We start from the raw sequence: 13,776 nt of genomic DNA on the forward strand, positions 1-13,776 counted from the left end.
TGGAGGATCTCTAAATCCCCTTTTTGTGCTTTATTTGTCTAGTGTTAGGACTCCTAAGCATGAAGACTGTTGACGTGGGTTACGAGCTGGCGTATTTTGGCCAAAATATTAACTACATACCTCACATATTTTTATATGTGTTTTTTTGCACTTTTTCACGGTGCAGTTGGGCCCATTTGGTCTTGTAATCTGTGATGTCTATTCACATGTGATGTATTTGGATAGCACTGGGCAGCGTGCCTGATCTAATAGAAGGGTGTCACTAATAGGCTGTTAACCTGGATGCTGTACATTTCCATTGTGTGAGCATCGCCAAATACAAGTCTTTTTGTGCAGTAATTTACCAAGCAGCCACCCCCTTCATTGGGATTGGTAAGTTGTGAGTGGTTGCTTCATTGGTATTTCTGCACCTGTGTTGCCACCATCTTAACTACATGGGTCCACTGCATCCTGATAGTGCATTTGTTTGGAGGTCTGAGCAGGTAAGCATCTCTGCCTTTTTGGAAGTATTTTTTTAATTTTTGGAGGATCTCTAAATCCCCTTTTTGTGCTATATTTATGAAGTGTGGCAGCAACGCATAAAAGTGATGAAGGAAGTGGATGGGTGAGCCTGGGGGCCGATTTATGACTGCTATTCTGAGTTATGGAAGACCCTGGTGGTGTGAACCTCAAAAGAAGAATAGCGTCCACTTGAACTGTATTTTTTTTAGTTAAAACAAGGTTATAATAACCCAATTTAGTTGTGTATACACCAGGTCTGTGGAGTGAGAAAATCAAACATCCGACTCTAACTCAGACTCCTCAAATTCCACGACTCCGACTCCCTCATACATGACTCATGTTTAAGTGATAAATTTACTGTAGTAAAATGGTAACATAAGGCTTTTAATCATTATTATGATACAACAATCAAGCCATTTAGATGAAATATATTTATTGGAATACAACTTTAAAGCAAATAACTTTTACATAGTTACAATTTATTATACACTCTGCAGTAAGTGGGGGAAAAAAAGTGTTTTCAACAAAAACGTACTGAATAACATTTGTGCAGTCTATGAATTTGTTTTGAGAAAAAGTAACGCCTCCATCAGATCCTCCTTCATAGATCACCTCAAATCTTACCTAATTATTTTAAGGCTAGAGAGCAACCTCTCTACACTAACTTAGGTTGGTGGCAAAGCTGTAACCACATGGGCAACATCTCTAACAATTTAAGGGTGTAAAGAATTTGCCTTGTGCACAGTCAGTTTTGATGAACTATTGAACTCTTCTACTTCTTTGAGAGCAAGTGAAAAACGTTGAATCTGTTTACCATGGGAGTGGAATTTTTTTCCCTGCCGCAGCACTTGCCTGCTTCATGCCGTCCAAATACTTGTTGAAATCAAACTCCTCATCTGATGAGGATGAAGAAATGACAGCAGCAGCAATGGCAGGACCCGTGTCCTCTTGCTCTTAGGATGAGTGGGCTACACGATGGCTAACTGGTACCTCAGTCAGAGCTTCTTTTCCTTTAGTAAGCTGTTGAACACCCAGCAATATATGATGACTCGGGTCCACATAAACAGCTGCCAGAAGAATTTTATTTTCTAATAGCAGTGTCTCTCTGTTTAAATGAAGCAGCAATGCCATCTGCGATTAAACCTCCTCTTTGGGACAGGCAAAACAACTAGTTCTTCCACTTCTTTATAAAGGAGCCAGGAGTTAAATCCTCAGCTTGCAACTTTTTAGTCACTGTAAATGGGTGATAGCCAATTTCACAACAAAGCGTATGTGATGAATAGGAAAGAGGTGTGAAGCCGCTTCAACAAGATCTAATTGTAAAGAATCATTTTGCTGTTCTTCTGTAGTAATATGTGTTTGTTCCTCCATTATGGGAACAGGACTGTGGCATTCCATCTCGAACAGACTGAATGTGAAATGCTCTTTTAGCTGCTGTTCACCTTCATTATTCTCATTCATCATTTTATTTCTAATTATGTTTGAAGCATTATCAGTTACAATAGGAAGAACCTGTTCTTTTTTGAGTTCATAATCTTGCAGAACTTTTTCCACTAAGGTCTGGAGAAACTGGTTGCTGTGATAAGCTTTAGTATCTTTTACTGCCAGCGTCTTAGTAACAATTTTTCTGTTGTCACAAACATATCGAACGTTGATAGCAAACTAGTTCACTCTGTGACGTGTGCAGGCATCCATTTTAAGAAGGACAAAGCATCTCTAGAGAGTCTTTTTAGGAACTTCCTTTTGGTTAAGAGTGTTAGGGCTAGCGGAACACACCAAGTAATAGAGAGATTGATACAATGTGTGTTCGCAGCCCAAGGTGCACCGTGCAAAGATACCTGCTGCAAAGTAATGGTGGATGACACTGAGCTCACACGTGGGTTAAACGTCTTTGGCCATTCAGATCGATCGATGCTTGCGTGAGCGTAAAACTGTGCACCATTTGGCGGTATTATCTGAGCATAAACCTGAGCCTATGCAATGTGATAGGACTTTGACCAGAGCTGAACGGCAAGAACACAGACGTCGGAATGGGCTGTGTTTTTACTGTGGTGTTTCCACTCATGCTATCTCCGATTGTCCTAAGCGCACTAAGCGGTTCGCTAGGTCTGCCACCATTGGTACGGTGCAGTCGAAATTTCTTTTGTCCGTTACTTTGATCTGCTCTTTGTCATCCTATTCTGTCATGGCATTTGTGGATTCAGGCGCTGCCCTGAATTTGATGGACTTGGAGTTTGCTAGGCGCTGTGGGTTTTTCTTGGAGCCCTTGCAGTATCCTATTCCATTGAGAGGAATTGATGCTACGCCTTTGGCCAAGAATAAGCCTCAGTACTGGACCCAATTGACCATGTGCATGGCTCCTGCGCATCAGGAGGATATTCGCTTTTTGGTGTTGCATAATCTGCATGATGTGGTCGTGTTGGGGTTGCCATGGCTACAAGTCCATAACGCAGTATTGGATTGGAAATCTATGTCTGTGTCCAGCTGGGGTTGTCAGGGGGTACATGGTGATGTTCCATTTCTGTCTATTTCATCATCCACCCCTTCTGAGGTTCCGGAGTTCTTGTCGGATTACCGGGATGTATTTGATGAGCCCAAGTCCTGTGCCCTACCTCCGCATAGGGATTGCGATTGTGCTATCGATTTGATTCCTGGTAGTAAGTTTCCTAAAGGTCGACTGTTTAACTTATCTGTGCCTGAGCACGCCGCTATGCGGAGTTACGTAAAGGAATCCTTGGAGAAGGGTCATATTCGCCCGTCGTCGTCACCATTGGGAGCAGGGTTCTTTTTTGTGGCCAAGAAGGATGGTTCGCTGAGACCTTGTATTGATTACCGCCTTCTAAACAAAATCACAGTCAAATTTCAGTACCCCTTGCCGCTGCTGTCTGATTTGTTTGCTCGGATTAAGGGGGCTAGTTGGTTCACCAAGATAGATCTTCGTGGTGCATATAATCTTGTGCGTATTAAACAGGGCGATGAATGGAAAACAGCATTTAATACGCCTGAGGGCCATTTTGAGTACCTGGTTATGCCATTCGGGCTTTCTAATGCTCCATCAGTATTTCAGTCCTTTATGCATGACATCTTCCGAGAGTACCTGGATAAATTCCTGATTGTATACTTGGATGATATTTTGGTTTTCTCGGATGATTGGGAGTCTCACGTGAAGCAGGTTAGAATGGTGTTCCAGGTCCTGCGTGCGAATTCTTTGTTTGTGAAGGGATCAAAGTGTCTCTTTGGTGTTCAGAAGGTTTCATTTTTGGGTTTCATTTTTTCCCCTTCTACTATCGAGATGGACCCTGTTAAAGTTCAGGCCATTTATGATTGGACTCGGCCGACATCTATGAAGAGTCTGCAAAAATTCCTGGGCTTTGCTAATTTTTATCGTCGCTTCATCAATAATTTTTCTAGTATTGCTAAACCGTTGACTGATTTAACCAAGAAGGGTGCTGATGTGGTCAATTGGTCTTCTGCTGCTGTGGAAGCTTTTCAGGAGTTGAAGCGTCGTTTTTCTTCTGCCCCTGTGTTGTGCCAGCCAGATGTTTCGCTCCCGTTCCAGGTCGAGGTTGATGCTTCTGAGATTGGAGCAGGGGCTGTTTTGTCGCAAAGAAGTTCTGATGGCTCGGTGATGAAACCATGTGCCTTCTTTTCCAGGAAGTTTTCACCTGCTGAGCGTAATTATGATGTAGGCAATCGAGAGTTGCTGGCCATGAAGTGGGCATTCGAGGAGTGGCGTCATTGGCTTGAAGGAGCTAAGCATCGCGTGGTGGTCTTGACTGATCACAAGAACTTGACGTATATCGAGTCTGCCAAACGGTTGAATCCTAGACAGGCTCGTTGGTCGCTGTTTTTCTCCCGTTTTGACTTTGTGGTTTCGTACCTTCCGGGCTCTAAAAATGTGAAGGCGGATGCCCTGTCTAGGAGTTTTGTGCCCGACTCTCCGGGTTTGCCTGAGCCGGCGGGTATTCTCAAAGAGGGGGTAATTTTGTCTGCCATCTCCCCTGATTTGCGGCGGGTGCTGCAAAAATTTCAGGCTAATAGACCTGACCGTTGCCCAGCGGAGAAACTGTTTGTCCCTGATAAATGGACGAGTAGAGTTATCTCTGAGGTTCATTGTTCGGTGTTGGCTGGTCATCCTGGAATCTTTGGTACCAGAGATTTGGTGGCTAGATCCTTCTGGTGGCCGTCTCTGTCGCGGGATGTGCATTCGTTTGTGCAGTCCTGTGGGATTTGTGCTCGGGCTAAGCCCTGCTGTTCTCGTGCCAGTGGGTTGCTTTTGCCCTTGCCAGTCCCGAAGAGGCCCTGGACACATATCTCTATGGATTTTATTTCGGATCTCCCCGTCTCTCAAAAGATGTCGGTCATTTGGGTGGTTTGTGATCGCTTCTCTAAGATGGTCCATTTGGTACCCTTGTCTAAATTGCCTTCCTCCTCTGATTTGGTGCCATTGTTTTTCCAGCATGTGGTTCGTTTACATGGCATTCCAGAGAACATTGTTTCTGACAGAGGTTCCCAGTTTGTTTCGAGGTTTTGGCGAGCCTTTTGTGCTAGGATGGGCATTGATTTGTCTTTTTCCTCGGCTTTCCATCCTCAGACAAATGGCCAAACTGAACGAACCAATCAGACCTTGGAAACATATCTGAGATGTTTTGTTTCTGCTGATCAGGATGATTGGGTGTCCTTTTTGCCTTTGGCTGAGTTTGCCCTTAATAATCGGGCCAGCTCGGCTACTTTGGTGTCGCCGTTTTTCTGCAATTCTGGTTTCCATCCTCGTTTCTCTTCAGGGCAGGTTGAGTCTTCAGACTGTCCTGGTGTGGATACGGTGGTGGATAGGTTGCAGCAGATTTGGACTCATGTAGTGGACAATTTGACATTGTCCCAGGAGAAGGCTCAACGTTTCGCTAACCGCAGGCGCTGTGTGGGTCCTCGACTTCGTGTTGGGGATTTGGTTTGGTTGTCGTCTCGTTATATTCCTATGAAAGTTTCCTCTCCTAAGTTTAAGCCTCGTTTCATTGGTCCGTATAGGATTTCTGAGGTTCTTAATCCTGTGTCTTTTCGTTTGACCCTTCCAGCTTCTTTTTCCATCCATAATGTATTCCATAGGTCATTGTTGCGGAGATACGTGGCACCTGTGGTTCCATCCGTTGATCCTCCTGCCCCGGTTTTGGTTGATGGGGAGTTGGAGTATATAGTGGAGAAGATTTTGGATTCTCGTATTTCGAGACGGAAACTCCAGTACCTGGTTAAGTGGAAGGGTTATGGTCAGGAAGATAATTCCTGGGTCTTTGCCTCTGATGTTCATGCTGCCGATCTGGTTTGTGCCTTTCATTTGGCTCATCCTGGTCGGCCTGGGGGCTCTGGTGAGGGTTCGGTGACCCCTCCTCAAGGGGGGGTACTGTTGTGAATTCTGTGGTCAAGCTCCCTCCTGTGGTCATGAGTGGTACTGCGGCTGGTTCTGTCTATGAGCTTCCTTTGGTGGATGTGAGTGGGGCTGCGGCTTCTGAGTTTCCTTCCTCAGGTGATGAGGTTAAGTCGTTAGGTGCTGCTCTATTTAACTCCACCTAGTTCTTTGTTCCTGGCCTCCAGTCAATGTTCCAGTATTGGTCTTGCTCTCTCCTGGATCGTTCTTGTGGCCTGTCTTCACTGCATAAGCTAAGTTCTGCTTGTGTTACTTTTGTTTGCTATTTTTTCTGTCCAGCTTGCTATATTGGTTTTTCTTGCTTGCTGGAAGCTCTGGGACGCAGAGGGAGCACCTCCGTACCGTTAGTCGGTGCGGAGGGTCTTTTTGCGCCCTCTGCGTGGTTGTTTGTAGGTTTTTGTGCTGACCGCAAAGCTATCTTTCCTATCCTCGGTCTATTCAGTAAGTCGGGCCTCACTTTGCTAAAATCTATTTCATCCCTGTGTTTGTATTTTCATCTTTACTCACAGTCATTATATGTGGGGGGCTGCCTTTTCCTTTGGGGAATTTCTCTGAGGCAAGGTAGGCTTATTTTTCTATCTTCAGGGCTAGCTAGTTTCTCAGGCTGTGCCCGAGGCGCCTAGGTCTGGTCAGGAGCGCTCCACGGCTACCTCTAGTGTTGTGTGATAGGATTAGGGATTGCGGTCAGCAGAGTTCCCACGTCTCAGAGCTCGTCCTATGTTATTACTAACTATCAGGTCACTTTGTGTGCTCTTAACCACCAGGTCTATTGTGGTTCTGAATCACCAGTTCATAACAGTAGTCACCGGAAATGGTCTTCCAACAATCTTGAAGGAGTTCCCAGAGATACTTAGCACTTTTTGGCCCTTTTGCCTTCACTCTGCGGTCCAGCTCACCCCAAACCATCAGGTCATCTGGCGTAGGACCCCATCACTCTCCTTCTTGATCAAATAGCCCTTACACAGCCAGGAGGTGTGTTGGGGTCATTGTCCTGTTGAAAAATAAATGATGGTCCAACTAAACGCAAACCGGATGGAATAGCATGCCGCTGCAAGATGCTGTGTTAGCCATGCTTTTTCAGTATGCCTTCAATTTTGAATAAATCCCCAACAGTGTCACCAGCAAAGCACTCCCACACCATCACACCTCCTCCTCCATGCTTAACGGTGGGAACAAGGAACGTAGAGTCCATCAGTTCACCTTTTCTGCGTCGCACAAAGACACGGTGGTTTGAACCAAAGATCTCAAATTTGGACTCATCAGAGCAAAGCACAGATTTCCACTGGTCTGTTGTGCATTCCTTGTGTTCATTAGCCCAAACAAGTCTCTTCTGCTTGTTGCCTGTCATTAGCAGTGATTTCCTAGCAGCTATTTTACCATGAAGGCCTGCTGCACAAATTCTCCTCTTAACAGTTGTTGTAGAGATGTGTCTGTTGCTAGAAATCTGTGTGGCATTGACCTGGTCTCTAATCTGAGCTGCTGTTAACCTGTGATTTCTGAGGCTGGTGACTTGGATAAACTTATCCTCAGAAGCAGAGGTGACTCTTGGTCTTCCTTTACTGGGGCGGCACTCATGTGAGCCAGGTTCTTTGTAGCACTTGATGGTTTTTGCAACTGCACTTGGGGACACTTTCAAAGTTTTCCCAATTTTTTGGACTGACCTTCATTTCTTAAAGTAATGATGGCCACTCGTTTTTCTTTACTTAGCTGCTTTTTTCTTGCCATAATACATCTGTGTATCCACCAGGCTTCTGCTTAACACAACTGATGGTCCCAACCCCATTTATAAGGCAAGAAATCCCACTTATTAAACCTGACAGGGTTTGGTGTGGGCTCCCGCACAATTTTCTCCGCCAGAGTGGTAAAGTCAGTGACTGAGGGCAGATATTAATAGCCTGGAGAGGGACCATGGTTATAGGCCCCCCCTGCTAAAAACATCTGCCCCCAGCCACCCCAGAAAAGGCACATCTGTAAGATGCGCCTATTCTGGCACTTGGTTACTCTCTTCCCACTCCTGTGTAGCGGTGGGATATGGGGTAATAAAGGGTTAATGTCACCTTGCTATTTTAAGGTGACATTAAGCCAGGTTAATAATGGAGAGGCGTCAATAAGACACCTATCCATTATTAATCCAATAGTAGTAAATGGTTAATAAAACACACACACATTAGGAAAAAAAGTATTTTATTGAAATAAAGACACAGGGTGTTGAAATAGTTTATTATACTCTCAATCCAATTGAAGACCCTTGTCACCTGAGACAAAGTTAAAATAAAAAATAAACAATATCCCATACCTTCCGTTGTTCAGTCTTGTCCCACGCTGTAAATCCATCTGAAGGGGTTAAATAATTTTACATGCAGCCGCCCCTGCCTGAAAAATCTGAAGAATGAATGGAAAGCAGGGGAACGTAGCTACCTAGACTTGTGGTGCTGCGCATGTCCATTATCTAAGCTGGCGAGAAAATCTCGCCGTACGGATGCCATACGGATTGGAGAAAAAAAAAAAAATCACATCCTCGCATTGAATACGGATAAATGTTCAGGAGCTTTTCTGCATATTACGGCCATAAAAAAATGGACCATATTTCCCTACGCCAAGTGTGATGCTGGCCTTAGTAGTAACTGGTTTTCTACTTTTTAATAATGTAGACACTAAATTCTCCAAGAAAAACTCTCTCTCTCTCTCCGCAGCCTCCATTCAAATTCCATGCTGTTAAATGGAGATTTGCTGTGTGAGGATGGAATACCTGTCCCTGGTATAGAAGGTCCGGTAGGATCCATGGGTTGGAGATCGATAGTATCCTTAGCTAGGAAAACCAGGTTCTTTTTGGCCAAAACTAGGCTATAAGTATCATTTTCGCTTTGTCTTCTCTGACTTTCCGTATAACTGCCAGAATCAGGATAATTGGGGGAAAAGCATATGTTAGGTTGTGAGTCCACGGAATTAGGAAAGCATCTAGTGCCTGAGGATTCCCCTTGGGGTTTAGGGACCAGAATACCCTTACTTTTCTGTTTTTGAAATTGGCGAATAAATCTATAGCCAGAGTTCCCCACATTTTAGTAATTTGGTCGAAAACAGACTGATTTAGAGTCCACTCGCCCTGTTTCAGCTGAGTATGGCTCAGATAGTCTGTCTTCTGGTTCTTTGACCCTTGAATATGTAGTGTAGAGAGGATAGTAAGTTTTCCTCTGCAAAGCTGAGGATCTTGGAGGAAAATTCCATCAGAGTTTGAGACCTGGTTCCCCCCTGATGGTTTATATATGCCACTGTTGTCCAAAAGTATACGGACATGATGTCCGCGTATGTAAGGCAGAAAAAAATAAAAAAGCTTGACCCACAGCCCAAAGCTCTTTCTGGTTTGAGGAAGCTGCTAGTTCCTGACTTCCCCAATCCCCCTGAGCAACTTTGTTCCCCGTGTGAGCTCCCCACTCCGTGGGACTTACGTCGGTTGTTATTATGTGGGATATTTTTGTCACCCAGGGGATCCCTCTGGATAGGTTGTTGTGTTTTCCCCCACCAGAGTAGGGATTGAGTAGATTGTGAGAGTCCAATGATAGTCCCATAAATTCTTGGATCTTGAGGGCACCAACCTTGACTTTTTTATGTTTATAAGCCAGCCCAAGTTTGTCAAGGTACTTATTACTCTGTCCCTCTGCTCTCTGCAGCTTTGGGCCGAGTTGCTTGCTATGAGAAAATTGTCTAAGTAAGGGATTATTAATATGTTTTGCTCTCTTAGATGAGCCATCATTTCTGACACTATCTTTGTGAACACCGGGGAGCTATCGATATCCCAAAGGGGAGGGCTTTGTACTGGAATTCTCGTATTTGTCCATTTATGGAGACTGCTAATCAGGGAAATCTCTGAGATTGTATGTGGATAGGAGCATGGTATTATGCATCGCTGAGATTTAACACGATCATGAAGCAGTTCGGAAATAGGATTTTTATGGTGGATCTTATTGCTTCCATCTTGATTTTTTGTTTATTGACATATTTGTTTAAATTCTGCAGATTTATTATTGTTCGATAGGTGCCATCTGGTTTTGAAACTAGAAATAATGGGGAGTAGAATCCCCTCCCTGCTTCTTGGGGGGAAATTTCCTGTATTACTGATTTCTGTAGCAGGGATAGGATTTCTTTTTCTAGAGCTTTCTGTTCTGTCGCTGAGGATCTTGGTTTGGTTACCACGTAATTTTTTTTTTTTTTGGGGGGGGGGCTGGGGGAGAGGAAAAATCTATTCTCAGCCTGGACTTTATTAGATTTAGAATCCATGAGTTGTTTGATATTTGTTCCCAGGCCGGAAGGAACGAAGTTAGTCTTCCCCCCCACCCTGGGGAGAATGTCATTTAGAGGGGATTTTTTCTTTATCTCAGGAAGAGTTACCAAAAAGGAATCCCCTGTCTTTCCTTCTTCCTTCATCCCATCTACTTTGCTCTCTGCGGGTTCTTCTGCGAAATAATTTTTTGTTCCGAAAGGACTGTTTGATTGGCATTTGTCCCAGGTTCGGGAACCCCTTTTCTTATCTCCCTCTTTCTAGATTATATCATTCAGGGTTTCACCAAACAAGAATTTTCCCTTGCAGGGAATGGAACATAATTTAAGTTTTGTTTGAAGGCCCCCTGGCCAGCGTTTAAGCCATAGGGTTCTCCTTGCTGCATTAGAGAGGGCTGCTGACTTAGATGATAAGCGAACAGAATCCGCTGATGAGTCCGCTAAAAAAGCTGCCGCACCCTTTATTACAGGAATAGATTCTAGTATTTTGTTTCTGGGTGTGCCATCTTTAATATGTTTCTCCAACTGGTCTACCCATACCATTAGGGATCTGGAGGTACACATCGCTGCTACAGCTGGTCTCAAATTACTCCCTGCTGATTCCAAGCCCCTTTAAGAAAGGTGTCAGCCTTTTTATCTAAGGGGTCTGTAAGTGTACCCATATCCTCAAAGGGGAGGGCAAATTTTTTTGAGGCTTTGGCTACGGCAACATCCAGTTTAGGAGCTTTGTCCCAGGATGTGGACGTTTCTTCGAAAGGATATTTCCTTTTAAGAGAAGGTACTGAGGAATTTCTTCTGTCTGGTTTTTCCCATTCCTTTTTCATTAGGGTTTGGGCATTCAGGTTTAAGGGAAATGCTCTCCGTTTTTTCTGTCCCAAACATTATGTCCTGTGCAGTTCTATCAAGACGAGGGTCTTTTACTCCCATAGTAGATCCCACAGCTTTCACTAGAGTATCTACTTCATCTAAGGGAAAGCAGTGGTGACCCGCTTCTTCACCTGAGGAAGATGAAGAGAAATCGGTTCTATCTGGGTCAGCGTCTTCCAAGGCAGAAGGGTCAGATTGAGAGTATACTGCCTCCTTTTTGTTTATTTTTTCCCCCTTACTAAGAAATGCAAAGGCACTTCTGATCTGATTACAGACTTCAGTTCAGAAGCGAAATCCGGGATTTCCTCACATAACAATTGTTGAATGCAGGCATTACAAAGCTTTTTGTTCCAGGATACCGGCAAAGCTTTGTTACAGGTAGGACTTCACCAATTTTTCGTTTTCCCCCTATCTCTTCTTTCCTTAGTAAGGGAAGAGAAGGAACCCCATTATAATAGTGAACTTTCTCGATGATCACTCACTATTCAGATGTGGATGCAGGTACCGGTTCTGGATGGGGGATCGGAGGAAGATTCAAAAGATGGTGGGTTGCTCACTGCAACAGATCTGCTGCGCTGTGTATAGTGGCTGCTGGACCCATTTCTCCTGTCTGTCTTTAGGGATCTCCAGTTGCTGCTTGTGGTGGCGCTAGTGCTGTGGCCTAGGCTGCTGCTCCAGTTCTTGCTGGATGTCGATGTCCTCCATGGCTCATAGGAGACTGAGTGCAGCAAGAGTGTGTTTACTCTCCCCATTTTTTCATCTCCCGCCCCTCCAGCGTGTCCGGCTGCCTCTTCCTGCGCCGTGTCAGTGAGGGAGCATACTTATTGTGCGTGCGCGCACCTCAGGGACCCGGAAGCTCCGTTCTACTAACGGAGCGGCAGCCATCTTTGTGCACCTTCCAGAATGAGTGCTGATAGACGCGAGCTCCCCAGAGTCCAGAAAGCCCCTATCTCCCTTTTGGAGCAGTGGCAATGCTCCCCCCGCTCACCCTGAAGAACCCATTGGTTCCAGCCGTGGCGGCCTCGGAAACTGGGACCAGCCGCGACAGGAGCGTCCTCGCTGCGAGATTTTGACTGACCGGCCCCGATCCATATCTTCATCAGACGGCGTCTTCATACAGGTACCGCACTGAAGGTTCCCCATCAGGAACTAGAAACCAACTGATGCGAGGGAGAGATACCGCCCTTTTATCTATAGATTTCCTGTCCCTGAAGGGCGGATCCCCTCTCTCCGTGGTGCTGTCATGGAGAACTGAGAAAAATACTTTTTACAAGCACGCCGCGCCTCTGAGCTCTGCAAACCCCCTCCCCTCAAACACATGCCCCACGCTCATGATACACCACCATTATGGTTGCAAAAGAGTTGAAAATACTTTTGTGGCAATCTACAAATTTTCCCGCAATTTTCAATGAAATGTTTCTGATTTTTACCTATTTTATAAAATTTTGCTCGTGTTTCCGATCACGAATCCAAATGTGTGAATTGATGCTTGGCTATCGTTTTCCGAAAAAATTTGCTTATAATTACTACTCACCTGGGTAGTCATATGTAGGAATCTCCTCTTTATACTGCTCATCACCCCTCACATATGTCTCTGTAGTATTAATATGGGTCAGATCTTCGCCCTGAAACAAATATTGTAAAAGTCACAGACAGGTGAAGAAGTCACATCTATGATCAGCTCTAATCCTTCCATCTCCACCGTTCTTATTAAACAAGTATTAAAGATATAATACTGGTGGATAAAAGAAGACTGAACACAAGACCTTCACAGCCGTCTACACATCATAGGGGAGATCTCATGACACTTTCTCTCCATCTACCTGATGATCCTGAGGAACATTGGGATCTTCTTCTTGTTTACAGTCCTGTGGAAGAAGAAAACGGGGACATCTCTCTGATGTTGTCCTTGTACTGGATAGATCTGGAGGAAACACATACAGGGACTGAATCATTCTTTGCATACAGATAATTATAGGCTGTGTGTAATTAGTCCTGTCTATTACCTGGTGATGTGAGGGGCTTGGGAACTTCCATCATGATGTCCTTGTACAGATTTTTGTGTCCTTCTAAATACTCCCACTCTTCCATGGAGAAATAGATGGTGACATCTTGACACCTTATAGGAACCTGGCATACAATAAGACCATCATTTCCCAGATCTGATCCCTTCCTATCGCTAGTGCATAATGTCCCAGCAGTGTCACCTCTCCAGTCAGCAGCTCAATCATCTTGTATGTGAGTTCTAGGATCTTCTGGTCATTGATGTCCTCATGTATCAGGGGGTGAGGTGGAGGCCCCGTGATTGGGCTCAGGGGTCTTCCCCATCCCTCAGACACAGGGTCTTGACAGCGCTCACTAGAGGTCTTCTGTACTACTGTGTAATCCTGGTTAAGGAGAGACATATTAATAAATCTCACTACTGACATTTCCAGAGTCCTCACCTCTCCAGTTCTGTCCATCTATTATTCCCATAGATAAGAATGATGTAATGTGATGTCATCAGAATCTCTCACCTCTCCAGTAAGCCGGAAGAGGATCTCTAGAGTGAGGTGTAATATCCTCTCCGCCATCTTGTCTCTGTCCATATCCATCTTTGATGGGTAAATCAGAAAAATTATTTTATATGGAAGATCTTCACTGAGAGGATCCGATATTGCAGAGACCTGAATGAGAAGATGAGCTGATGTAACATCATAAAAATCCAGTGTAAT

The 13,776-nt window shown here is 44.6% G+C and overlaps 1 protein-coding gene across 1 annotated transcript in view; it reads right to left on the reverse strand.

The window, feature by feature from the left end:
• The window catches only part of LOC138666477 (oocyte zinc finger protein XlCOF6-like), a 34,479-nt gene extending 20,955 nt beyond the window's left edge, over positions 1-13,524 (reverse strand). Inside the window, exons 1-5 of the mRNA XM_069754697.1 lie at positions 13,507-13,524; positions 13,270-13,449; positions 13,069-13,192; positions 12,886-12,986; positions 12,597-12,687 (exon numbers count right to left, since the gene is read on the reverse strand). Coding sequence (XP_069610798.1) covers positions 12,597-12,687; positions 12,886-12,986; positions 13,069-13,192; positions 13,270-13,449; positions 13,507-13,524 — 514 coding nt within the window. The remainder of the gene's footprint in view (positions 1-12,596; positions 12,688-12,885; positions 12,987-13,068; positions 13,193-13,269; positions 13,450-13,506) is intronic.
• Between the last annotated feature and the right edge of the window lie 252 nt (positions 13,525-13,776).

The sequence above is a fragment of the Ranitomeya imitator genome, chromosome 2 (assembly GCF_032444005.1).
Source record: "Ranitomeya imitator isolate aRanImi1 chromosome 2, aRanImi1.pri, whole genome shotgun sequence".
NCBI classification, from domain to species: Eukaryota; Metazoa; Chordata; class Amphibia; order Anura; family Dendrobatidae; genus Ranitomeya; species Ranitomeya imitator.